The sequence below is a fragment of the Oreochromis niloticus genome, linkage group LG15, assembly GCF_001858045.2.
Source record: "Oreochromis niloticus isolate F11D_XX linkage group LG15, O_niloticus_UMD_NMBU, whole genome shotgun sequence".
In the NCBI taxonomy this organism is placed as follows: domain Eukaryota; kingdom Metazoa; phylum Chordata; class Actinopteri; order Cichliformes; family Cichlidae; genus Oreochromis; species Oreochromis niloticus.
This window is the reverse complement of record NC_031980.2, coordinates 29096695-29122355: the sequence shown is the minus strand read 5'-3', so window position 1 is coordinate 29122355 and position 25661 is coordinate 29096695. Positions and strand designations below refer to the sequence as shown.

Below are 25661 nucleotides of genomic sequence, written 5' to 3'. Positions count from 1 at the left end.
ACATGCCTGTGGGGCTGACTCCATGTTCTTGACAATTGTTATGATAACTTTAAAGGTGAATTCCAGAAAGTTTTAATACTATAAAAATTTCCCATGCCTTCCTTGTACAGTTTTGGCACCGTTACTGACTGAATTTGACATGTTTTTAATTCAATTCAATTCATTATAGTTTTATTTATATAACACCAGATCACAACAACAGTCACCTTTACACAGTCACAATAGTTTTAAACCTTCTTTGGGAAGGTAAAGACTCTACAATCATACAGAGGAAACTTCAACAATCAAACGACCCCATTTGAGCTAGCACTTGGCGACAGTGGGAAGGAAAAACTGCCTTTTAACAGGAAGTAACCACCAGCAGAACCAGGCTCAGGGAGGTCGCATTTGCTGCAACCGTTTGGGGTTGATGGGAGAAGACAGGATAAACTGTGGAGGAGAGCTTTAATAATAACTAGTGATTGAATGCAGAATGGTGTATAAACACATAGTGAGTTAAGGAACTTAACCCTAACTATATGCTTTATCAAAAAAGGATAAAGCACATAGAGCTTATAGTTAGGGCACCCTGTTTACTTTCAAGCCTAATGTTGAAAGTAGACAGGGTTTCTATTTCCCAAATTTATACTGGGAGCTGGTTGCATAGAAGTGGGGCCTCAAAACTCAAGGTCTCCCTAAGAACCCTAAGAACTACTAAGAACTACAAGTAAGCCAGCAGTCTGAGAGCAAATGACTGAATTTGGGTGATATGGTAGTATGAGGTGTTTAATTAAGATAAGATGGGGCTGGTGAGAACATGTGTGTGGTTTTAGACAGAAAGAAGGCAACAAATCAGAGATGCTTGATTCCCTTGTATAACTAATGATAACTAGTGATCCTGAACCATGCATTAGTTATGCCTCAATAGGCTTAGGCTTCTCACGATGCAGAGCATTTCTTCTTCACTTACCTCTTTTCACTCTCTGTCTGTTATATACCACTACTATATTTAATCATGAGCAATTATTAAACTGGCCCTTCCTCCTACAGTTTGCCTTTTGTCCCATCTCTCTCTGCTCTCTCCTCTTTTCCCTTACTCCCAACCAGTTGTAGCAGATTACTGCCCCTCCCTGATCCTGATTCTGCTTTGTCTGGAGCTGTCGTCCTGCTAAAATAGAGATCTTACAATATAAAGTCACTGTTGTGTTGTTATGAACTGGCATTATATAACGAAATGTAATTGAAATAGAACTGAATTGAATGTTTTAAAACTAGGGCTTAATGGATAATCTTTCCCCATCTCCTTCATGGTTTGAGACTCAGCTAAAGAGGAAAGAGGCTAGTTTCACATGAAGTGCTGGAGTGTGCTGATATCATAGTGTTCTCTGGAACAGTATGTTTTTTATTATAGGAAAAAACATGCATCTACCACTAGGGGCTCAGTCTAATCATAACTTAGTCCGTCTCCTTCCTTCCACCCACACTGCATGTTAGTTAGTCTGCTGAGACACTGAGAGAAAGGGGAACACTTTATAGAGCACATTATAGCACACTGTCACACATTACAATCCCACATTCTTAAAGCCCCCAAACCAAGACCTGTCATGTGATACAGTCAAGCTGAAGCTGACTCACACATTCTGCTGTTTTTCCCTTTTCACTTCACTGATTGTGTATGCAAATGTGATATTTCTCTTTAGGGGCTAAAAGTTACTCAACTTAGCCGTGTTTCTCCATAACAATCATGAGACCTACTGAACAGATTACAGTTGATGTGTGTGACGGAGGAAAGAATGGTGCAGTAAGCCTTAAACAGGCCTTAAAAACCTTTTGGCTAGTAGTATATAAACAGAATAATCATTTGCTAATGTTACAGAAGAACGCAGTAATACCAATACTATTATATAATAGACGTGACTGACACATTTAAGCTAAGTAGAAGGGAAGAAATCTTTTGCATCCATCTGCACATCTAATCAAACTTCTGCCGCAGCCTGCTATTTTGTGGTGTGTGTGTGTGGCACGCATGTACAGCAACGTGTGTGTTATGCTGTATCATTGTGTTGTGTTATCATTGCATTTTCCTCCGACTGCAAGTGAATTGAATTATAGGGTGCAAACATCATGTTCACATGGCCTTGAACCTTGCAGCTACATCTGGAAACATTATTCTTGGAAGACAGCTCATGATCCTGCAAAACTAACTGAGAAGTGTTTAGTGAAAGTATCATAACTATATATCATTTGGACCAGACTAGACTGACATACTTCAACAACAAGAACAGCTGCCACACCTTACTGTGTGCTGTGACCACCACAGTCAAATCATTATTACAACTCAGTCACAACAAAGGCCACAAACAACCTTAATGCAACGATTTCTTGCAAAGGCAGCTCACAGTTTTCACTTCCCTTATTTGTGGTGTATGCTCAGTATGCATTTGCTTGTATCAGACACTTCTAATAGACTTCAAAACAAGTATAGAATAGATGATTGACAAGTATTCTGTCCTCAGATGTCCCTACTTGCACATTTTTGGACAAAAGACCAGAACCCCAGGCTGTGATTACATTTCTCATTTTCAAACATGGTTGAAAGCAAAATCAGTTTCTTCATAAACCAGAGGTCAAAAACGGGTCATGCAGTTGCTAACTCGTTTGTATAATTGCAATACTTCCTCCCTTTTATTTATGTCTTTATTTATGTCTTTATTTATGTCGTCAAATTCAACTAGTCAATTATAGTTGGCTAGTTGGAGAAAAAGGACAGCACGGTGGCACGGTGGTTAGCACTGTTGCCGCACAGCAAGAAGGTCCTGAGTTCAATTCCACCATCAGGCCGGGGTCGTACTGTGTGGAGTTTGCATGTTCTCCCCGTGTTTGCGTGGGTTCCCTCCGGGTACTCCGGCTTCCTCCCACCGTCCAAAGACATGCAGTTTGTGGGGATAGGTTAATTGGATAATCCAAATTGTCACTAGGTGTGAATGTGCGAGTGAATGTGAGTGTGAATGGTTGTCTGTCGGCCCTGCGGCAGACTGGCGACCTGTCCAGGGTGTACCCTGCCTCTCGCCCTATGACAGCTGGGATAGGCTCCAGCGCCCCCGCGACCCTGAAAAGGATAAGCGGAAGCGAATGGATAGTTGGAGAAAGAAGAGGATGAAGATTGTAGTCCCGACTACATATCTGCAGAGGTATGGAGAAGAGGGAAGTGAGCTTTCTTTTGGAACAGATTGTATAGCACTCTTGGCGAGTGAGAGGATGTTTTAGAAATGGTACTGTGTGCTGGTACCAGTTTTCAACATCCAGGATGATATGGAGAGCTGTAGTAACTACAAAACCATACATTCATGAGCCATACCATGACGCTGTGGGAAAGAGTTATGAAGTGAAGTGATGATATAGGCATAGGCATCGCTGTAGCTCAGGAGGTAGAGTAGGTCTCTTATATGAATGGGTGAATGAGGCATGTTATGTAAAGTGATTTGAGTGCTCTACCAGGGTAGAAGTGTGCTACATTAGAACCAGTCCATTTACCATTTACCTTTATTGGTTTAAGGCCAAGAAAGAGCAAGTGATAGATATGATGGCTGCTTTGAGAATGTTGATGGAGAAATGTATAAATAAGGTTAGAAGGAGTTGTTTGTGGAATTCCTCTTCCAGGGAGCGTTTTCATTCAAAAAACTGTAAGTCAATTAGAGTTTTTGTCGATTTATTGTTTATTTGGTCTTTTATGAGTAAGTCATAAAAATTCTTTCTTGCTAGGTCTAGTAAAATTACCTACACCTGCCCACACCTTTCCCACTTTCCATGGGATAACCCAAAGAATGGGAAGATCCAACAGGCTCAGAAAACTGATTTGTGATTGAAGACAAAATCATTGTGAAGGTGCTCATCAGCAGATTTTTAATGTTACAGGATGCTAGTTGTGCTTCCTCATTTTCTCCACTAGCACTTTTTCTCTGGCAGAAAATTTTTTCACATGTAAAACTGTAAGGCACTTAGAGTTTCCTTCTGTGTTTACATGATTATTTGGCCATTTTAACAGTAGGAGTTTGTGTGTTTTCCCATATTTTATACATATATGTTTTTAAAAAGAAGCAAAAAGTCCACTGACTACCCTTTTCTGTAAAAACAAGCCCTGTGACACTTTATCTGTGAGTCAAAAGCATCTCAGTGTTTACAGCAGCGAACACCATGCATTACTCTTTAATTAGTACAGTTCCACATAGAGGCATGAAGGCATTTCTCTCTGTAATCAGATTTTTTAGACATTTGTCTGATAGCTTTTCCTCTTTTCCGTTTTTGTGTGTGTGAAGGAAGATACCTCTAGGTCTGTCGTCACTGGGCCGAGTGACCAGAATGGAACGTTTGACATGAAAACGTTTCCACAGGGGCACGTGCTGCATGTGGATGTTCCCAGAGTTCAGCTTCTTGTGGTCTGAATATGAAATTAGGCTGACTTACTGCCATGACAGTCAGGCAAAAACCTGAAACACCATGCCCATTTGATACTATTTACTTTTACACACCTAAGAATGTAAATGCGATAGGATAGGCCAAAAGGCCCACTGTGGAAGATTCTGGCTCTGTCTAGCTCTCCTATAGAGCTTTCCTAGTAACTGTCTGTTTCCTGGAATTTCCTCCATGCTCTTGAGACAGCACACATTTTGGTAATGGCACATATTAATCTGACATCATGGACGACTGGGACTATTTTTGCAACCCCTGTAGGGTCCAGGTATCACCACCTATGCTATGCCTTCTAATGAGTCTGCCTAAAGGAAGCATGTATAATGTAAACAGAATGGGTTCCAGCATAGAACTCTGTGGAACTCCATAATCATAGGACTCCCCTTTTACACGAGCAAACTGGACTTTGTTATATAGATATAGACAGATATCATTTAAAACACTTCAGCGCAGTACCTTTAACACATATGGCATGTGTTAAAGTAAAATATTAAAGCATGTCTATAGTAAAATATTGTGGTTGACAGTATCCCGGCTGTGTCCTTAAGCTTCCCTTATAATTATTCCCGTAAATCCAAGCGTGGATTACCAACCAGGCTCAGTGGATGACTGTCCTGTCCACTTTGCCTCCAGGTTATCTTTGCGTGAATACATTAGTGGTAGTTTGATTAAAGGCAACTAGAACTGTAAGGGTCAGACAGTCAATCCTGTCTTACTGTGTATCTTGTGTTATTGCATGAAGTCAGGACTTATCTACCCAGTCTTAGCAATGAAGACTGAAAGCACTGGGAAAGAACCAGGATTTTCATTTGAACTATGTTAAAGTTCACTGATTTGTTTGTTATAGCATTTTATACTAATTAAGAACAATATTCTGCTAATGTCTTAATTTATTTTTTCTCTCCAAGGCATATAAATTAAGGTTTTTTTAACAGGAGCACCACCAGTAGTAGTAAATAAGATCACTAGACTGGGGGACAACAGGCATGCCCCGGTAATGAGTTAACCAACTTTTTTTACTGGGTCGACTTGACCGAATCATTAGCAGTACAATCTCACAAGCAAAAAGGTTTGGGGTTCAAACCTCTTGGACAGCAAGGCTTTTCTGTGTGGAGTTCTTGGCTGTGACTGTGTTGGTTTTCCTCCCCCGGTTACTGTATAGAATAAAGCACTCTGTGAATGTGCCTTGTAGTCAAAAGCGTGCAGTCAGTTAAACTAGAAAAGTGGTATTTTGGTGCTAGGTCATTGTGTTAAATAATCTTTAAAAGCTGATAATAAAACTGCTCCTTTTTGCCATAGGAGCTACTCAGTTTGGTCGTACAAATATTAGATGAACGTCTGTTAGTCTACTTTTTTCAAGTTTTCTTGGAGTCCACCTGAAGGTTGTACACTTAGTTGTGCAGTGTAATGTAAGTCAGTGTCTTCATAAAAAATAGTTATGCATGTGGATGTCCACAGGAAGGGTAATTTCAAACACTCGTAGACCTCAAAAGTAAATGCAGTAAAGTGTACAGTGTGGTTTTGTTTCCTGGTTATTGACTGGATATGATTTTAATGTGACATGACAAGCAGTAATGTAGCGAATACCTGTGAATTTCAGGTGTATATGCATATTTTGTATTGAAACATGCACAACAACAATGTTGAACTAGGAGTGAGCACGTGAAACAGCATTTAGTCATGAGGCTGGCTACAGCAGACCACTGGGGCTGATGTCAGCCCTGCGGTATGTGCCTGCCGGGCTTGGCTGTAAGCTGACCCCCCCTCTATTTTGCTTCTATTTCCAGGGCGTGAGCGGAATGTCCGTGGATGAGAAGTCTGAAGCCCCCATGTATGTGTATGAGTCAACAGTTCATTGTACCAATATCCTCCTCTGCCTCAACGACCAGCGGAAGCAGGATATCCTGTGTGATGTGACTGTCCTGGTGGAAGGCAAGGAATTCCGAGGACATCGGGCTGTGCTGGCTGCGTGCAGCGAGTATTTCCTCCAGGCGTTGGTGGGCCAGGCAGAGAATGGCTTGGTTGTTAGCCTTCCTGAAGAGGTAAGTGTATCTATCGTATTGTTTCCCCTGACAGGTTTTGGTTGCAAGGGTGCAAAGGGTGCTGCATTTTAGACAATGCAACAATAAAAACTCCTTGCTGGCGCAAATGCAAAAACAATAGCAATAGCTTTTGCACACTTGCAGACAATCTTTGACTATGCCTTCTATCCACTCCCACCTCAAGCTAAAACACAGAACTCTTAACAACTCATGTGTTTTTAGCACGTAAAAATCAACAAGGAAGGTTGCCAGTTTAGCTCAGTGTGTTGAGCCGCTGGCTTGGGTTCAAGTTCTGTCTCTCTCTCTCTCCCTCTGCTTTCCTGTCATCTCTTCACTGTCTCTGTCAATAAAGCTGATAAAAGACAAAATCTTACATGGTAATACTGTGATGATTTTCTATGGTTATAATTCAAATATGGCTTATACCTGCACAATACATCCAAACAAGGAACAAAATATACACCCTGGGAGATGGCTCATTAGGAATACCACGGTGTTTCATAGAGGGAGGGGTCATTTATGGCCAGGTGTGATTCTGTTTTCGTTCAGTAAATCATTCTTTGATCTTGATGATGTTGTAGTGTGTATATAGTGGATAATTATGCTTATCTAGATCACTTAGAGCTGCTTTGGAGTGCCCTCAGACCATAAGGAGGAAGCTGAAAGCTAAATAAATAAGCGAAATAAATTCAAACATACATTACAAAGGACCCTAGGGTGGGGCAGGTTATCTACATATTTAAAACATATTGTAATATGTCACACCAGCTATGTAATACATTATATATAATTTATTCTGTGAACATGAATCTGTCCCAGGACCTCCCCACCCTTCCACATACATACATGGAGAGCATCTAAATACTTTCTGTCACTCCGATGAATGTATCAGGAGCAATTGCCCAAGGACACTTTGGCATGCAGACTGGAGCACCTAGGAATTGAACCACCTGCCTTCTGAATAGTTGATGACCTTCTCTACCTTCTGAGCCACAGCCACCCCAAAGTAAGACTCAGTATGACATATGGAATTGGTGTGGACGTGGCTTGCAAAGTGGCTTGCAGATGTGCAAATGTGCGCTTAAGTAGCACATACTTTGTGAGATTTGTTACCTATTGAGGAATCAGCTGATGCGGGCTTGCATCAAGATCAGATGAGCTAATCTCATCTTTGTGGCTTGGCTCAGCTGTTGTGCTCAAGAAAAATGCAGCTTATTAGGGTCAGGAAACTTTGAGACGCTTGAGGTCTGTGACCTTAACGTCTAAATTCAGGTCATTTCAATTGCAACACAAAGTATATATTTGAAGTATTTGATTATCACAATGCAACATTTGCTTTCACACATCTAGCACGGGCACGCTACAACAGCTAGCTGTGTCAAGATTTATCAAGGACACAAATGCTAACACAACAAGAAAGTTTACTGAAGAAAAGCAAAAAACTTCAGGAAAGCAAAAAGTACAAAAAGGACTTAAGAAATATTCACATGGAAACCTGGAAAGTAAAAAAGGACACGACTGTATTGATGCAGATAATTACTAAAGGAAGCAAAACAAACGGTGATGCACAAAGAAAGTCACTCCAAAAATAAAAAAGGAAGTAGATGCACATAGGCCAACAGTATTAGACCACAGAGAGAGATTCACAAGAGACACAGGGAAAAGGAAAACACTAGGAAACACAATGAAAATACTTCAATCCTGACTCCAAGACAGAAACATGTAAAGAAGCTGTACGTGTGGACAAATAGCAAAGAAAGGAATATAGAGATCCCTAGTGCAGTTCCAGGAAAAATTGATATTACTCTTTAAGATGTTGTATCTGGGTTTAAAGACAGGAAAAAACAAAGCATTGTTTTATGCCATTTAAAGAAGGAAGTTGTTAGGACAAAGCAGAGGTCTGGGGAAGTTTTCTTTTATGTTTTGAGATAAAATCAGAAGTAGTCACTTGATTTGGATTCATCTTGGTCGCTCTCTCTAGGGGCTTGGCCAGCCCTTCGGGTTTCACAGTGGTACTACCAAATATCCCAGAATTTCTCCTGAAATCTATCTGCTTCTGTTTTAATAATTTATTACTTCTCAGCCACATGTACTGATTTTCTCTTCAGGTATTTTGTTTGTTTTGCTTTTTTTTTCCTGTATTCTGTTGCTGTAGAACATAGGCGACATAGATATTACTGCGTATTTTTATTTGTTCTCTAAATAGCATCAAAAACATTAGCTAGTTTAGCTTAAATCACTAGAGATTATTAGCTAATTGTAACCTTCTGCTAGGACATCGCTATTTGCCAGCCAAGAAACTGATGTACATTATTATTTTAGTTTGTTAAAAAATTCTCTTCCTTTTCTGATCAAATTGGGCTTCAGCATTTATTTACAGTACAGCTCCAGATCCAGGTGGCAGCAAGTCAAAATGATGTTACCTATCATTTGTCTAGCAGCAGCCTGCATTCAGCTATAAACTGATATTGATCGGTTAATGTCTTTTATTCACTGTAACATTTAATTTTTGGGTGGCGGCACAAAAAAGGGAGAGAGCAAAAGAAACAGGCGAGAGTGGACACGTAGTCAAAATCACCAAAAAGGATAAAGCTTTGGCTTCCGTTTTACCCACAACGATTGTGCATTGCCCACTTGCGCTTATGATAATTATTGTAAGATTATATTTTTGATATTTTCTAGTTTGTAGTTGAGTGATGAGGATGGAAAAGAAAGGACAGATTATACACGAAATAGTGAAGTCGGCTGGAGAAACAAAAGTTATTTTTCACAAAGTCGTTTTTTATGTATTTATGTATTTCACAGCTTTGTGTGTTTTCCAGTAGCACACTTAAAAAATGCCACTGGTCATTCTGAAGAGAACACATTGATATGAATGGGAGCTTTTTACAGGATTCACTACAAACATGGCTGCCACTACATTGCTGTGATGGACTACAAATCTGTTCTTCACTCATGAAATTAGGGTACACCATGCTCTGTGCTGAGTCTGAGTTTGCATGAATTCAAAAGCTTGTTGTGCATGTTTCTCATCTTGTCGGGTTTGCTGCAAATAGTTAATTAACCTCTTTAACGACTGCGTCTTTGCCTTGCATTTGATAACTAATGGCTGCACCCTAAAACTGCTGGATTAGATTTAAATTTCTGCTTATTCACTCTGAATTATTATTCTTAGACACTACAATAGGTCATCCAGCTAAATAGGTTTGGTTTTGAAGGTACCATTGTCATGTTGATGACATTTGCAAACAGCCTATGACATGAATATTAATTACTAGGCACTGCATGCATGACATTATGATTGGGAGCTGAGACCCCCTAAAAGTTTGAACCTAGAATCACCCCTGCTATGGGATAAAGATTCAGGGAAAGGTGTGACAAAGTGCTGATATTGCCAATTATCACCTGCCAGCTGCTGCTGGTGCTGATGCTAGAGGCATGTAGCACTTTGAGGTGAGATCAGTGCCACCTTGGGTTCTGTGCTCATCAGGTTCAGCAACACTTCTCACTCTTCCTCACCTCAGATCTCACACTGTCGCTTTAAACAGAGGTACTTCAGAGCTCTTCAGCCGAACACATGATAAAAGCATCTCGCTGATGTATTGGTGTCACACATTCATATTCCTATAGACATGCGGTGCTGTGAAAACTGGGGCACATCCCACTTGTGCTGCAGCTCCTCACTGGGGCTAGCGTGCATTAATAAAGTAATGCCTGCCAAATGACTTTGTTCCTGCACTTACTGAAAAAGAAAAATGAGCTGTGTTTTTTTTATCTGTTTAACTCAAAGAAAGACTGCTGAGAATGGCTCACGTGTGTTCAAATCAGCATCCCTGTAATTAAGTGATTGCGTGCTTGAATGATGCACCAGCTGCTTTGTGTTTCAGGTGTGACACAGAGTGTAGAAAGTAACATCTTTCAAATGCAGTCTTTAATGTGCCACAAAGAGTGAGTCTCACTGGGAATTTTTCCCTTTTTATTTCATTTGATAACGCATCCTATATTATTCACATTTTATCAAAATGGCAGGACAACACATGAATATGAAGGATCTTACATACATGAACATTAATTTGTTCTGGAGAATCTATGAATACGGATATAAACGTCAGTCAGTGTTATAGAATAAAGGTGATCACTCCCTTTTACTCTAAAGTGCACCCAAACAGTGCAAGCAGAATTTAACCAACAACATAACAGAGACACCAGAATCCTTCGCTGTAGGGTTTCAGGTTTTTCCTTTATTTGTCAGCTTGTGTATTTATAGTATTTTTGATATAAGACACATTTGTAATGTAGAATGGTATACAATAAAAAATCAAACTGTCACTTGTCAGGTTTTTTTTAGTCTGTTCATCTATTTTTTAATTTTAACAGCTTTCTGTGGTTCTTCTTTAGTATATCTCTCTAACACTGCAGACATGATGTTCCAGTAATGTGACATCAAGGTTTTTTTGATGTTACATTACTGTTGTTTTACTTTCAGTGACTGAAATCTGCTGAGGCATATCTGCCTCCAGTCTGAATGTCACATTTTCTCTGTCGCTGGAGTGGCTAGCTCAACCCTCGCTGTCTGTGTCAGCTGTGAGCAGCAGCCTTTACCTTTGCTACATGTGTTCAACACTTAACTGACACTCAGGTGTATGCAGTCAGGTGCTCCTTCAGCTATAGAAGTCCACCGCCAATGATAGGTGGAGTAGCCAGGTCTCTCATCTATAAATAATGTGACTGTGGGCTTGCACAGGTGACTCTAGTTCATCATAGGGATAAAAAAGCAGAAGCATGGTGGGCCCATAACCCAGAGGTCAATTGATGGAAACCATCCTCTGCTAGAATGGTAGAATTGTTTCCTCTGGGATTAATGCAGTATTATAATTCTGGGGGGAAAAAAATAGGTATTATTTAAAAAAACACATGCAAACTCCCAAAGAACCACTGGCTAAAATCCCATTATACCACGTGAAATTTAAAATAAAAATAATGTGCAGTACATCGTTACATACTCATTTTCAATACTTAAACCCTAACCAACAAGTCAAGGTAAAAGTAAGGGGAGAGTAAAAACAAAACAAGCAGTTTACCAAGTACATTACTGGTTCTGTCATTTTTGAGCCATAAATGAAATGAATTAGCTGCATCTGTTTGCTTATAAAAGTAGAAATTATGAATTTACGTAGTTTAAATTTGACTCTGTCTGTGGCTGACAGAGTTTTGGACACATCAAAATTCACAAAATATTTCATCCTCTACTGTAGCCTATGGCAAGATGGCATTATAATTATGCCCCAGTATATGATCAGCTAGAAAATTACATTGTTTTGTTGTTACAGTGTTTTCCCACCTCTAAGCTGACACTTGTTCACCTGGTCCTTAAAAGCAACTTCTTGCAGCAATGTGAATAACTGACTGTCTTGGTATGAAAGCAAAGACAGATGTTTTGTGAAATCAGTGTCATGTGACTATTGGAACAGAAAAGCATTACGTTCCACTGTGATTTTGTTACTTATAAATAAGACTACAAATAGTTCTTCAGTCATCTTTTTCCAAGCTTTACCAGGCAGTTGTTGTTGCCTACAGGATGTTTTTTTTAAATCACCTACAAGGCAAAACATTTTGAGGTACTCCATCCACCAACTCAGCTTGATTAAGGACTCCATCTGCAAAATGCATCTGAAGGTGTCTCACACAGTCTGGCCCCATACCAAGCACTGGTGCTGAACAATCACATATATAGCTTGTTCGACAGATGGTGGTAGTAAGAGCCCAGAGACAGACCCCTGCCTTCCTTAAAGATGGGGATTAGGAGATGAAGAGGCGGCTTTACAGGAATGAGCTTCAGTGGGAGTAGTGCTCACCCAACCCCCTCGATACAGCAGGGAGCCTCTCTTTGGGCCCCAGTGTATTCAAATGCCACCAGTGGCATCAACACCCAGCCAAATCCATCTAAGCTCACCATTGTGCCACAGGTAGCCACTGCAGTATTGCCTTCAACAAGAGGTGTCACCATTCACAAATGTTCTTCTTTTCAAACTGCTACAACATCTCGCTCTGTATAATCTGTGAATCTCTGAGCTTTGGTATTGACATATCATCAAAATGCTGGTAAAAATCAACATGAACTCATGTATTCAACCCAGCTACGATAGCAGCAGGACAATGTGTCAGAGGTGCACAACCTTCAGAAGTAGTCGATATGGCAACAGCTTTGTCCTTTGTTCTTTGTCCTTTGCCAGGCACTACGGGACAAAGTGCAAGTGGTAGCAAAGAGTGGCGACACCTATTGTTCAGGAGAATACTGCCTAACTGCACCACAACACACGCAAAGCGACTAATGCATATACTGGCACTTTGGGCCATTTCTCTGCCAGGACTAGAAATGATATAGCAAAGACGTATCATTCCTAAGATGCTGTTTTGAGTGTGCCAGGCAGAGTAGAGGAGTATAATCCCCATGTTTATGGTCTTTGTTTTTAACCTCGATAACCAGGCATTCCATCAGTTTGGGCTCAGCAAATATTCTATGGAAGCGTGGTGAATAAACGACATTTGCTGAATGTCTTGTTCCTAGCATTTTATTTAGGTTTTCTACATTTTTGGAGAAAACAACACTATAATCACAATCTTGCTGTGTCTTAAACAGTGGAGGTGAGGTCATGTCCTCCCGGTGTCTGGCCTGCACTGTAAGCTGTACTGGCAGCAGATTAGACATACACTATCTGATTTAATCCAGTGTCAGGGGAGGTATACTTCCCCACAGCTCAGCACCAGGAACGTCTGAGCTTCTGTTGCCACTGAGGATGACACTTTCCTTATGCTACCAGTTGTCTCAGCATTACAGAGATGCTGTACTCAGTATCTCTGGGCACACTATCAGGGGAATTGGAAAACAAGACACAGCTGAACTAAATCTCATAATGTGACAAGGGGTAGTGAAATTAAAAGCAAGGTACAAGCATAGTTTTATTGTATTCGCTTATGCTGCAGCTCTGCGCTCCATCTGCAAGGTGAATTTCCCACTTCTCAGACTTATCTTATCTTATGTCATCTCAACATACAGTAAAGGGCCTGTTTCATTTCCATTAGGGCTTCTTACTGTTTGTTTGAGCACACAGAGAATAATGCCAGGTTCCTTCAAAAGCTACTGTCACCAATAGAGATGGAGTGTTTTTCTCTTTTGCAGGGGAAGCACTCATTGTGATGCTATGCCATGTCCTCATTAACATGCATGACATGCAGGAATTCACTGGAGGACATTTGCATAAATTATAGGAAAGTAAGTGCAAGTGCTGGGTGAGGGCAGAAGGAGAGAGAGCCGGTGTAGTATTGTTTGTTTATGAAAGGATATTTGGCAGGTTTCCTAAAGGTGCCATGTGAATTGTCCGTGTGTGTATGATTTGTCACTGCTTGTAATTTTCTGCCCTGTAATGTATGATCTATCCACTTCTGATGCAGAGCAGGGCTGTTACCCTAAAATGGGCCCAATCTGTTGCACTGATTAATTTGTTTCTTTGTGTTAAGTTGTACACTTACCATGACTTTCAGCTGTTAGCAGCACCAGTGAGAAGGAAGCTCTCTTCCCTCCCCTACTGTTCTCCCTTTAACAGGTAGTAACAGTCTCTCTTTATCTCATTTCTTCTGTGCTAGTTCTATATACCTTCAGTATTTAGTCCCTCCCTCCTTCCATCCTTTGTTGCACCTTTTACACATTCCTTCATTAGGTGGCTGTGCTGGTTGTAACAGTGGCGTAATCACATATGGTGCAGGGCACACATAAAGATGTGCTCCTGCAGGCAGCAGCTGCTGATACTAGCTGAAAATAGATTCCTAGTTCACTCAGCACTTTTCCTCCAGCAACTTTGCTGTTAATGCAGCAGGTCGGCCACTCAGCCTCACTTAGGCTGCCACTGTCACAGCAGATGTACAGAGTGTAAAGTTGCAGGACACAAGAGGCAGATTGTTCCCCAAAAAAAATTGGCCTTTTATTTGGCCAAAAGTGAAATAAATCCTGCAGATAAGCAGATAAGTTCTTATCCTACAGAATTGTGACTTTAAGATAATAAATCTGTAAAGGAGCCTTATAATGCAGAAATTAACATACTGTCATCAAGATGATTTAAGATGCAACAAGAACGGTAGCAGTGTAAAAGACACACAGTCTGTCACTTTAGTTTAAAAAAAAATAAGAAGGTAAAGGTGAGAGTCAGAGTTAGAAGAGTTCATTATTGGATAAATACAGAAGTATGTTGTTTATTAGTTGTGCTGTGCTCATTAGCAGATAGTCTAGTCAAAGCCCCTCCCTCCACCCCAATCTGTCACAGTTGAACACACTCACAATTACTCTAGCAGAGGCACACTCACCATCACAGATACAGCATCAGCAGTTTGCTTTTAACAATGACTGATGTCAGTGATTGTGCTCAGAAGTCTGTTGAGCAGGAACCCACTTTAAGGTGCACTGCAGCAGAGGCATCTTTTAAAGCTATTAAAACTATTACACCAAATGTTTACATTAATCCATTGTTGAGTACCCTTAAAACTTCTGTGACAACTCTGGGATTGTGCCGTAGTTTTGATAAGCAGACACCTTTTTTTTTTTTTGAAAAGGATAAACCATCATTCATTACCTGTCTTAGAAGTCACCAGATAAACTAAAATATTATAGAATTCACACATCTTTTGTATATGTATCTTTCTTTTGATTGTACCTGCGCTTGTTCTCAGTAGAGGCTTCCTCAGGTGGATGGACAATACTCCAGGTGCTGCTTTAATGTGTTACTATACTGACTTTGTGACAGCTGGTCATGTATATTTAAGAGCTGCAGAGCCTCCAAGTTAAATGATTGGTCCTAATTTTTACCATTGGTGCAGTTTTTTTCTGCAGAAAACTGTGATAATGTGCACATTTAAAAAAAAAAATTAAAAATAAATTATTGGTGTAATCTAAGTAATGGGTATTCATATTCTAAACACTTATATCTATCGATCATAAACAAGACTATTTGTAATCATGTCACAGCAACACAGAAACTCAGTTAAACTAATTATGCAAGTCAAACTTGCATAAATTCTATTCATATAATATTGACATTAACATTGGAACTCTATATAATAGTGTCACACAGGCTGAGTCAGAAACCCAACTGGGATATATTTCTAGTTGTGAAAGGGCAGCTGAAAATTCTGGAGAAGAAGAATTTTGAGCTTTACAATGTGAAGTCATTTACTCGTAAGAGAGACTTGTTTTAATTAAGCAAGAGTGATCCATGAAAGATGAAATGTTATTGTTATAATAGTCAAAATTAAACTTCCATAAAATCCCAAATAAGGATTATTTTTTTGGAAACCTGTAGTAAACTTTAATTGAAAACATACACTACATTAATATATTTAGTGATAAAATAAACATTTTACACTGTATTTCATTTAATTACAATCTTTTTTTAAATATAAATTTTAGTCATCAATTGCAAAACAGTTGTTACTGTAGACACTTGTGCTGTAATTCATGAGGTAGACTCACCTTTTCCAGTCTATATGCTAAAGTGTCCTTGGTTAAGAACCTGAAACCTAAAATAATTACTGATTTATCACTGATGTGTGCCAAAGAAATCCCTGATTTTAATTTAAACTATGTGGATGTGAGCAGTGGAAAATTCTAGAAAAACTCCAGGAAGTTCTTAAATTGTAAATGAATATGTTGCTCTGTAGTATAACAAGAAATAATCCAAAACAAGAGTAAGACTCTCTCTAGGTTCAAATGACATTTTTTCTGCTAGCTCGTAACTGTTGGACTGATAAAAACCCTGATATATGGCAGTTTGTATCTTCTTCATTGCATAAAAGCTCAAGATATATGTACATATACATACTACAGTGCTCTTACTTGGACTACTTTCTGCAGAGTAGCTATCTGAGTAATGGACATAATGAACAACTAAAGTTGAATATTTTTGTTTTATTTGTCTTTTTTCTTTTAGTCTGAAATACACTCAGTTGAGTGGCATTATTTGCTGGTATATTTATATTATATTTATTGTATTATATTATCTATCTATCTAGTTTATATTACAAGTACATTGTCAATTTGATATTCTTACAGTTGTTTGAACTACTTTTTATGAAGAGCTTTAGTTGCTTTAGGTTCTTGGGTGATGCAGCACATTAGAGCTCTGAAAATGTAAAGTGGATCCACTGAAACATTGAAGCTTACTGTCCCACAGCCTGATAAGAGAGACATGGAAATCACTTCAGTTTGTCGCACATCAAAGTGAAATGAATGTGACTGATTAGGAGGGTTAGGTATTGCTGTATTGTTGTTGCCAGGAGTATGAAAGAGGTAAGTAGAATTAAGTAGAACACAGCATTAATATACCACATTTAGTGCACTTTGTGGTTTTGGTCAATTGCGACTCAACAACTTATTTTTTACTGGGTTTTTTTGTTTGTTTTTTAAAGAATCTACAAAATTTGGTTCTTTCAGCTGATTTTAAATCCAAATTCTGAACAAGACGGGCTCCTGACAGTTTTAGTTTTTATTTTCTTCTTCATTCATTTGCAGACTATGTGCTGTTTTAGGGTTTGAGAGCAAAGATTAAATATAAAGTTCCAAATTAGTACAAATTTGATGTGAGGTCAGCAAGTACAGTAGTCATTTTTTTGGATCATAGCAAACAATAAAATTATTATAAATTTGTTCGCCACCAACAGAAAAAAAAACAAAGAATAAAACTCCATGGGGATCTACCCTTGTAAGAAGTGAACCACCTTTGTAGTGCAGAAAACCCAGGGTGAAGTTACCTGGATAAGCCAAAATCTGGAGGGTTGGTGGTTCAAACCTTGGCTGCTCCACTCTGCTAATAAATATCCTTAGATGCTGGATACTAACTCTAAGTTGCTCTCTGATGCTTCCATCAGAGTGTGAATGTGTGTGAATATTAGAAAGCATTTAAGCTAAAAAAAAAAAAAAAAAGGTTTTTGTGTTAAAGGCATGAATGAGGCGTGATGTATAAAGCCCTTTGAATGCTCAGGAAGAGTAGAAAAGTGCCATATAAAAACCAGTCCAGTGTGAAGTGTTAAGGCACTGGTAGTCAAAGCAGTTTCCCCAACAGTCCTTATAAAAAGCAGATTGTTGCTGCTGCTCTCTGGGGTGTCTGACAGTGACTGCGGGACCTTTGGAAGCTACTGCTGTTCTAGCACGCCGAATACCAAGGGTAATTCAGCTTCTTGCTTCCCCCAGCAAAGGCAGCAAAACAACTAAACACTGGGCTTATTAAACCCACATTGTGTTACTCATGCTTTTCATCTACAAGCATCTGCTAAATCCTTTAAGAAAGACTTTATATTAATGGACTCTGAAAAGTAGCTTCTATCTCATTCCCTTCGCACCTACACCGTGTTTGTCACCAGTGAAGTAACCTAACCTGTATGTACCTAACCTAGCCTGGGATACACCTGCAGGGACTGGTTGGTAGAGCCAGAGTAAAGAGCTGAACACAACCTAGTGTGAATCTGATGCTGATCTCCATAAAGTATACAAACATGGAATGGGAAGCTTCCCTCTATTAGCCAATGCCATATAGTAACAATGGGAATAAGCGGAAGTCATACAAAATGTGAAAGGAAAAGTGTTTCTTATGTATTATTATCCAAAAAGTATTCATTTGTTATCAATATTAAAACTTTCGCTATAATCTACTGTTCAGTTTGTGAAAATCATGCTAATTCTTTTAAGAATTACTATCATATAGCTTTGAAGTACAGATATTTCTTTGTTTTAGAGTTCTCAAGTCAAGGGTAAAAATAGGTAACTAAACATAAACCACTGCATGTGTTTATACATCTCACTGCAAATAATAAGAATTTTGCAAATACAGCAGTGGCAGGACTGTAGGCAAAGCCAACTCTATATGACTGTGGAGCAGACGTGTTGATGCTGGAATGTCCCACAGATTGGTATTATGAACACAAGGATGGACACAACGCACCTATGTCCAATATGGCACCAGATCTTCTTTTACTGCTGTATAGAATGCTCAGTGCTGGCCCAATAAAAAGATTAACCAGTACTTTGCAGTGTTTTTGTATGTCATTGGAGCTGTCAGTTTGTCTCACCACACTCCAAGTGCTCTGAACAATAGCTGCGCTGATAGTAATGCTGGCAATTTCCCTGTTTTTTGCAGGTCACTGCCAGAGGATTCGCCCCATTGTTGCAGTTTGCCTACACTGCTAAGCTGTTACTCAGCAGAGAAAACATTCAGGAGGTCATCCGCTGTGCTGAATTCCTGCGCATGCACAACCTCGAGGACTCATGCTTTCGCTTCCTGGAAGCTCAGCTGCGCAGCGAGGAGGACGGCTTGCTGCTTTGCCACAAGGTGGCAGGAGAAGCAAATAACTTGGAGGATGAGAACATGCAATCAGAAGCAGAAAGGCCCACCTCCCCCATGGCCCGAAATTGTGCAGATGCCCTTACTTCGTGTCGAGACCCCGACAACGATCGGCTAACGATGGCTATGCCTGGTAACTTCACAGATAGCCGGCCAGATTTCGATCGGCATGGAGCATCGGATCTGCCGCGATGCCCCAAGTACCGGAAATACCAGTGGGCTTGCAACAAGCACAATAATGACTCCTCCTCACATACCAGTACCTCAGGTTTTCCAAGCACATTAAAGGAGACCACCATTAGTGGGGCAGTGGCAAATCAGGGCACACTGCCTTTGGCACAGATCAAAGTGGAACCACAGGCAGAGGAAGAGGCCATTCCTTTGTGCCTGTCAGGAGATGAGCAGGACGCCAGGGATAAGGATGTCATAACAGCCATGGAGATGGATAACCCTATATCTGTAGAAAGAACCAAGAGACCCAAGTCCCCTTCCTGCCTGCGAGCCTTCTTCAAGAAAGGAGTTGACATCTCCAGTCTGCCCAACACATCACAGCAGCTATTCGCCAATAGACTTATCTGCCCCCAGGACAAAGGAAACTCTCAGGGAGATCATAAAAAAGACTTAGGCCCTTTCACTGGGGAGGTGGCTCTATCTGTTGCATCCCCAAAAGAGGTGGATGGTTTTCCTGCTAGTTTGTCCCACAAATCAACTTCCTGCGATGGGGTTTGCAAACAGGAAGTTGAAATCGACCGCCGCAGTGTCATATTTTCCTCAGGGGCCTGCAATCGCCTGGGAAACCCAGCGCATTCCTACCCTGTTGGGAACTCTTTGGAGATTGAGCTCTCTGAGCACATGACAAAGGGGCTGTGGGCTGGAGCTAGCCATTCCCTACCCACCTCCCAGTCCTATTGTCCCAGCACCGCTTCTTCTGAGCCCCAAGTCCTGTGCCGCCCAAGGCCCAACACCAGCTGCCCAGTGCCAATAAAAGTATGCCCACGCTCACCACCGTGTGAGACTCGCACCAGAACTTCCAGCTCCTGCTCCTCATACTCCTACGCAGAGGATGGCAGCGGAGGGTCTCCCTGCAGCCTGCCCCAGTTTGAGTTCTCTTCCTCACCATGCTCTAATGTGGCTCGCTGTCTCAATGTGGACCAGCAGGAGCAAAGTGTGGGAGGAGAGGTTGTTTTTAACCAGGTGAGGCCCAAGATCAAATGTGAGCAGTCCTATGGCACCAACTCTAGTGACGAGTCGGGCTCCTTTTCAGAGGGAGACAGCGAGTCCTGCCACGTGCAGGAGCGAGGATCAGAGGTGAGTATAAAGCATTGTTTTTTACATCTAACACTAATTATATTGAATTTACCCGCTCTCCATTAGCGATAATTAAATCATTGTGTAGTAAAAGGAGTGTTCCAAGCAAGATTTACAGCAGCACAAACTGTCACGGTACTGGGTCTTTGTTTCGTGTGTGTTTTAGTTGTATTCTTTGGTTATTGTTATTCACAGGTTTTGGTTCTGCTTGTGTTATATTTCTGTTCCTTTGCCTTTCTCGTGTTCCTCGTCTTGTCACTCTTGTTTCCATGTTCCCTCTGTCTTCCCAGTCAGTTGTGTCTCTGTCTCAGTGTCTAGTCTGCGTCTTTGTCCTTGTCTTGTGTTTCCTGTTTTACTTTGTACGTCTGTGCCTAATTTCAGTGTATCTAGTTTTGCTTCCCCTTGTCTTGTTATGTCTGATTAGTTCCAGCTGTGTTTCCCTTCTGTTTCCAGTTCCCTCATTACTCCCTTGTATATTTAAGCTTTGTGTTTTCCTTTGCCCTTTGTTGCATTGTACCTTCACCGTGCTGTGTTTTTCCTCCGTGCTTCTGGTTCTCTGTTTCCCGGTTTTCTAGTTTGAGCTTCTTGTTTTGAGTTCCTAGTGTAGTTTTCTTGTATTTTATGTTTGAACGTTCTCCAGCAATAAAGCTGCCGCCTTTAGTTAATCATTCAGTCTCCGACCTAGACGTGCTTTGATATTATAGATGCATTTTATGCATTTTCAGAGATGTGTGTCATGAGTCTGACTGTTAGAGCTGTCATTGGAGTGAGAGAATTTTGGTCCACTGAAGGGGTTGTTTTGTAACACCAGGCAAGGTCTTTTTTTTCAACATCTCTTGAAGGTCTAGTGTTGTCATCTGTACGACCTCTGTGTACGGGCTAAAGTGTGGTTGTTGTGGACGTCTTTTCAAAGTCAAACTTAGACTCATTCTAGACATCATTTTTGTACTGCTTCTATAGGCTCTGTAGTTCCATGTTTCCAGAGGGTGGAGGGCATGTTTTCTGTAGAGAAACAGTTATGTGTAAAGGTGTGATCAGCGGACATCTCCAAGATATGGCAGGCTTCTGAGCTAAAAACAAAAGTGAGCAGCTCCACAGTGGGTTTCAAATAGAAATCTCCTCAGCTTCTCACAGGCAGCTTGAAAAATGTGTGCATCGAAAAAGACTGTCGAGCAGATAGTCCAGTTTATACTGGACTATTATTTAAAATAAACCAGTTAAAGACCAACAGGAAAATGTAAAATAACAACAACAAAGAAACATGGGTACTGAATAAATCAGCAGGCTAACACATAATAAATTGTGTTTGTTTATAAATAATCTGTATTCATATGTATCACGTTCATAACAACATTGTTAATATTTATAAATTAAAAAAATTACATTTATTAATCATGTAAATTCCCTGCATCTGTCATGGATGTCCAGATGACATCCAAAAAAATGACCTGTCCAAAGTTCAAATGGTTAACGTCATACTGACGTCAAAGTTGGGTCATGGTTGGACGTCCAAATTGTGGAGCTGGTTTGGATGTTGTACAGATGTCCAGAATTGGACATAGACCAACGGAACCAATATATAGACAAGATCTGCACGTCAAGCCGACGTCCAATGTCTAGTGAGTAACCACCAGTGGTGCTAACACTGAGGCAGATGTGAGGGAGTCCATATTCAAAACTAAAAATATTTTGTTTTGCATCTGCTATTAACAAGCACAAGAGCTTCTAGGAGTGCCTGAAAAGCCTTCAGTTGATCCAAAATGCTACAGTGAGGGTACTGACAGGGACTAGAAAGAGAGAGCATATTTCTCTCATACTCTCTTCATTTGCTCCCTGTTTAATCCAGATTAAATTTAAAAGTGCTTGCTCCTAGGGAGGTCTTCTCATTGTTGGGGATTTCTCTATATTAATGTCTTTACCTATAAGGGGCCTTGAGCCAGTTGCTATTGTGTATCCCCAAAGGCTAAAACTGAATTGTTATTTTGTTGTAGTTTCATTTACGTAAGGACAAAACAGTTTTTTACAGATCTGTCTGATCTGTAATTTTACCCACTATATGATATGGTACTGATATGATAACAATAGGGGACAGTAAAGGTTTAGCGAGAGACCCTCACCTGGCCCCCATTGGCCACACTTCTACCAAGTTTTGCATATTGCAAAGTAATTTCAACCACTACTTTACAATGTCCTGTGTCAATACATTTTTAATTGTCTGGGGTTGCAGTGAGTTGGAAGTGAGTAGGTGTGACATTCATGATGGAGCCGTAACACAGCTCAACAGTGCTGACAAGCATAACAGCAAATCCTCTAATCACCCCACCCCATCCCTTCACATCCTCCTCCCTCAGTCTACCAGACTCCTAAATGTAGACAAGGCAACTGTTGTTTACCAGGTAAAGATCAGTGATGGACTCTTTAATTCTCAGAAAAAGTCCAGTCCTGGTGTAATAACATGCAGGAGATTTCCCATCTGAGAGAAAGATAATAAAATCAATTCTCAGAGAAGAGCTTTATGGCCTAAAAATGCTGATTTTTACAAGCAAAATGTGCATTTTCTACCCATGTTTGCGTGGCTTCTCTCTGGGTAAAGTCCAAAGACATGCATGTTAGGGGTTAGGTTAAGTGGTGGTTCCAAACTGCTGTTAGGTGTGAATCTGAGTGCAAATGATTGTCTGTCATCTGTCCAGGATGACCCTGATAAGGATAAACAGAAGAGAATAGATGGATGCATCTATTGATGAAAGTGTTAAGTGAAAACCTTGCATCTCCAAAATGTCTCTCTCTAAATATTTTTGTTTTATTGTATTTATTTATTTATTTTTACCTTGGATTAGTAGCTGTTAATAGCAGTAAATTTTACATATCTCAAATAAGCTGTGACACACTCCCCAGACAGCTGGATTGTACAGTCTTTTTGCTGTTGCAGTGTTTGAACTTATGACCTTTTGGCTCAGCAGGCTCCACCAGAGCACATGTCTTCTGATATGACATTCACTGATATTTGCTTGAAGTGTAGGCAGAATTGGTTTTGTTGAACTTGAGAGCAAAACGAGAGAGAGAGAGAGATAGTGGAGTGTTGCCATGGTGATTCATTTCACAGATCGAGATGGTGCGTTGCAAGGTTTGGAGCTACATGACAGGATTGTGCTTTACTGTGGAAAGAATTTTGTTCTGCTGCACAAACAGAGCTGTGAGATAAAGCAGCTTGGCAGTTATGAGTAGTTATCACCTTCACTGCACGATGCATACCAGCCTCTACCATCAGAGTTATGGGCCTTTGAAGGGCCTGCTAAATATGCCAGTGTAACATGGGATTAATTTACAGCACTGAGCTATAAAACCAGAAGAACAGCCTAAAAATTACATTTCAATTCCAATTGGTAAATTGGAACAACGGCGTTGTTTTAGTCACGCTACAGAACTAGCCACACACCAGTGGTGCTCTATCACCATCACAGTAGGCAAAGCAAGCAGTTATTGTCTAGTGAAATCGAAAAAAATCAACATCAATTAAAAATTGCAGAAGTAAAACGATCTCCCAACTTTTATCTCATTCAGCCCTGTGTCGTAAACCATTATTCATGCCTGTTTGCATCCATCCTTTAGATCACCGCCGTCTTGTAGCCGTACCTGAAAGCAGGATAAACTCAGCTTGACGACAGAGCAAATGAAATATGTATGGGATAGATTTCTGATGGTCATGTCTGTGTCCCATTAACAGTGGCTGGAGCTTGTGAAGCTTGCAGCTGTTGTTTGCACACAAGAATTCCAGATAAACTGGTGGTCTTTGACAGTAGTCTAGCACGGTAGGCATGCTGCTTCTAGCCTCTGTCATCACTGCTCTGAGATCAGTTATTATCTTAGCTAGCATTAGCAAATACACAAGGACTCGTTTATCATTTTAACAGAGTTTTCTCTTACAACATGTAAGACACCTTTAATATCTCATTTAGCAGGTTAATAATGACAGATTTAAAGATGAAGAGGGGAACCCCTGCTAGTAATGGCTTACTAACAGACAAACAAGTGCAGACTCCACCAATGTTTTCAGATGCATGTCTCTTAAAAATATCTTGGTTGACCAAATATACAAAGTTTAACCAGCTGTTTCGCTACTACACTGCCATCTTTTTTTATTAATAATGTGTCCTGTGTAATAACCACATCACACAGGGCACAATCCATTTACTTCAACTGTGATGTTTGAAATAAATGTCCAAGATAATTTTTAAAATGTATTTAAAATACTTTTAAATCAAGATGTAGGCTTGTGTTTCTGAGCTGATGTCCACACATAACAGCCGCTACAAGCATATCGTTTAAGAGATATGATGCATTTCTGTAGACTAAACAGGATACAAAACTGTCCCAGCTGCCACAGGGTGAGAGGCAGGGTACACCTCTGACAGTGTTGCCAGCCTCTCACAGGACCACTCACTTTATCCAGGATCTGGAGAAAAGCCTTACAAACACTGGGAGAACATAGCAAGATTTGTAGCATATTTAATAAATGAAATTGTGTCACTGATTGTTGCATTTATTGGCAGCGATTGCATTAGTGGTCTTGATTTGAGCTCTTTTGCGGTAGCTGTGCCAGAACCACGCGACTAGTCACTAGTCAAGTTAATAAAGAGACCTGAGAATTTCGATCACTCAAATCTACAGCTAATGCTGTGTTGGTTGCCACAGTCCTACCTGCTTATGACAGTGCAGGCAATTCTCCACTAGCAGCACTATCTAAGCTGAGCGTGTATCATGCATCTGGCGCAAGCAGCATTAGTACCCCAGTTTGTCTCCTGTATTTGTGGCTGTCAGACCTCCAGCTCCTGGCTGCGGTGTGGGCGTAAAGCTCATTCTCGCGTATAGTCTGGCCACAGCAGTGCAAATATTGATCTCAGAGCTAGTGGGAGGAATAAGGAAGTAGTCCTGATACATCAGCACATTGATGTTTTTTTTCTGTCAGGCAACACATAAAATAGGACAGGAAATGCACAGACCTTAATATCAGTTCCGCTCCCCTTGCACAATGCCAAAGAAACTTTACTCTAGTCTAGATATGATGTGGCTGTGGTCTAAATAAAGATTTGCCATTCATAATGTTAACTTTGGAGCTGTTTTTTAGGCGCATGCAGTAGTGATGCCAGTACATGAATAAGATGCCACATTAAATTTTTGGAACTGGTGCCTTTGTTACCTTACTATCTCCAGGCAATTGTAGGCAGTACATTAACATCAACTGGAAATAAAGTACTCTTTTAATTATTGTTAAATGTTGTAATGGAATCAGAAATATGATGGTAAGAACATCTAAGTAGGCAAAAATGAAAGATCCTTGTTTCAACTAGGAGGATGTTTGTTTATTGCTTTCCAGTCCATACTTTATAAGGGCAATACATCTAAAAACACAGGGCTGTCTGGGACACAGAAATGACTCCAGTGACTCTCGTCTTTGAGGCTTTGCATAAGTCCTGGAAGC

At 40.3% G+C, this 25661-nt stretch overlaps 1 protein-coding gene across 3 annotated transcripts in view; it reads left to right on the top strand.

Annotated features, from left to right (window-relative positions):
• bach2b (BTB and CNC homology 1, basic leucine zipper transcription factor 2b) overlaps positions 1-25661 on the top strand; it is an 89670-nt gene that overhangs the window by 45860 nt on the left and 18149 nt on the right. For all 3 annotated transcript variants that reach the window (XM_003456032.5, XM_013264599.3, XM_019346148.2), the window contains 2 exons: positions 6237-6491; positions 18671-20182. In XM_003456032.5, coding sequence (XP_003456080.2) covers positions 6237-6491; positions 18671-20182 — 1767 coding nt within the window. The remainder of the gene's footprint in view (positions 1-6236; positions 6492-18670; positions 20183-25661) is intronic.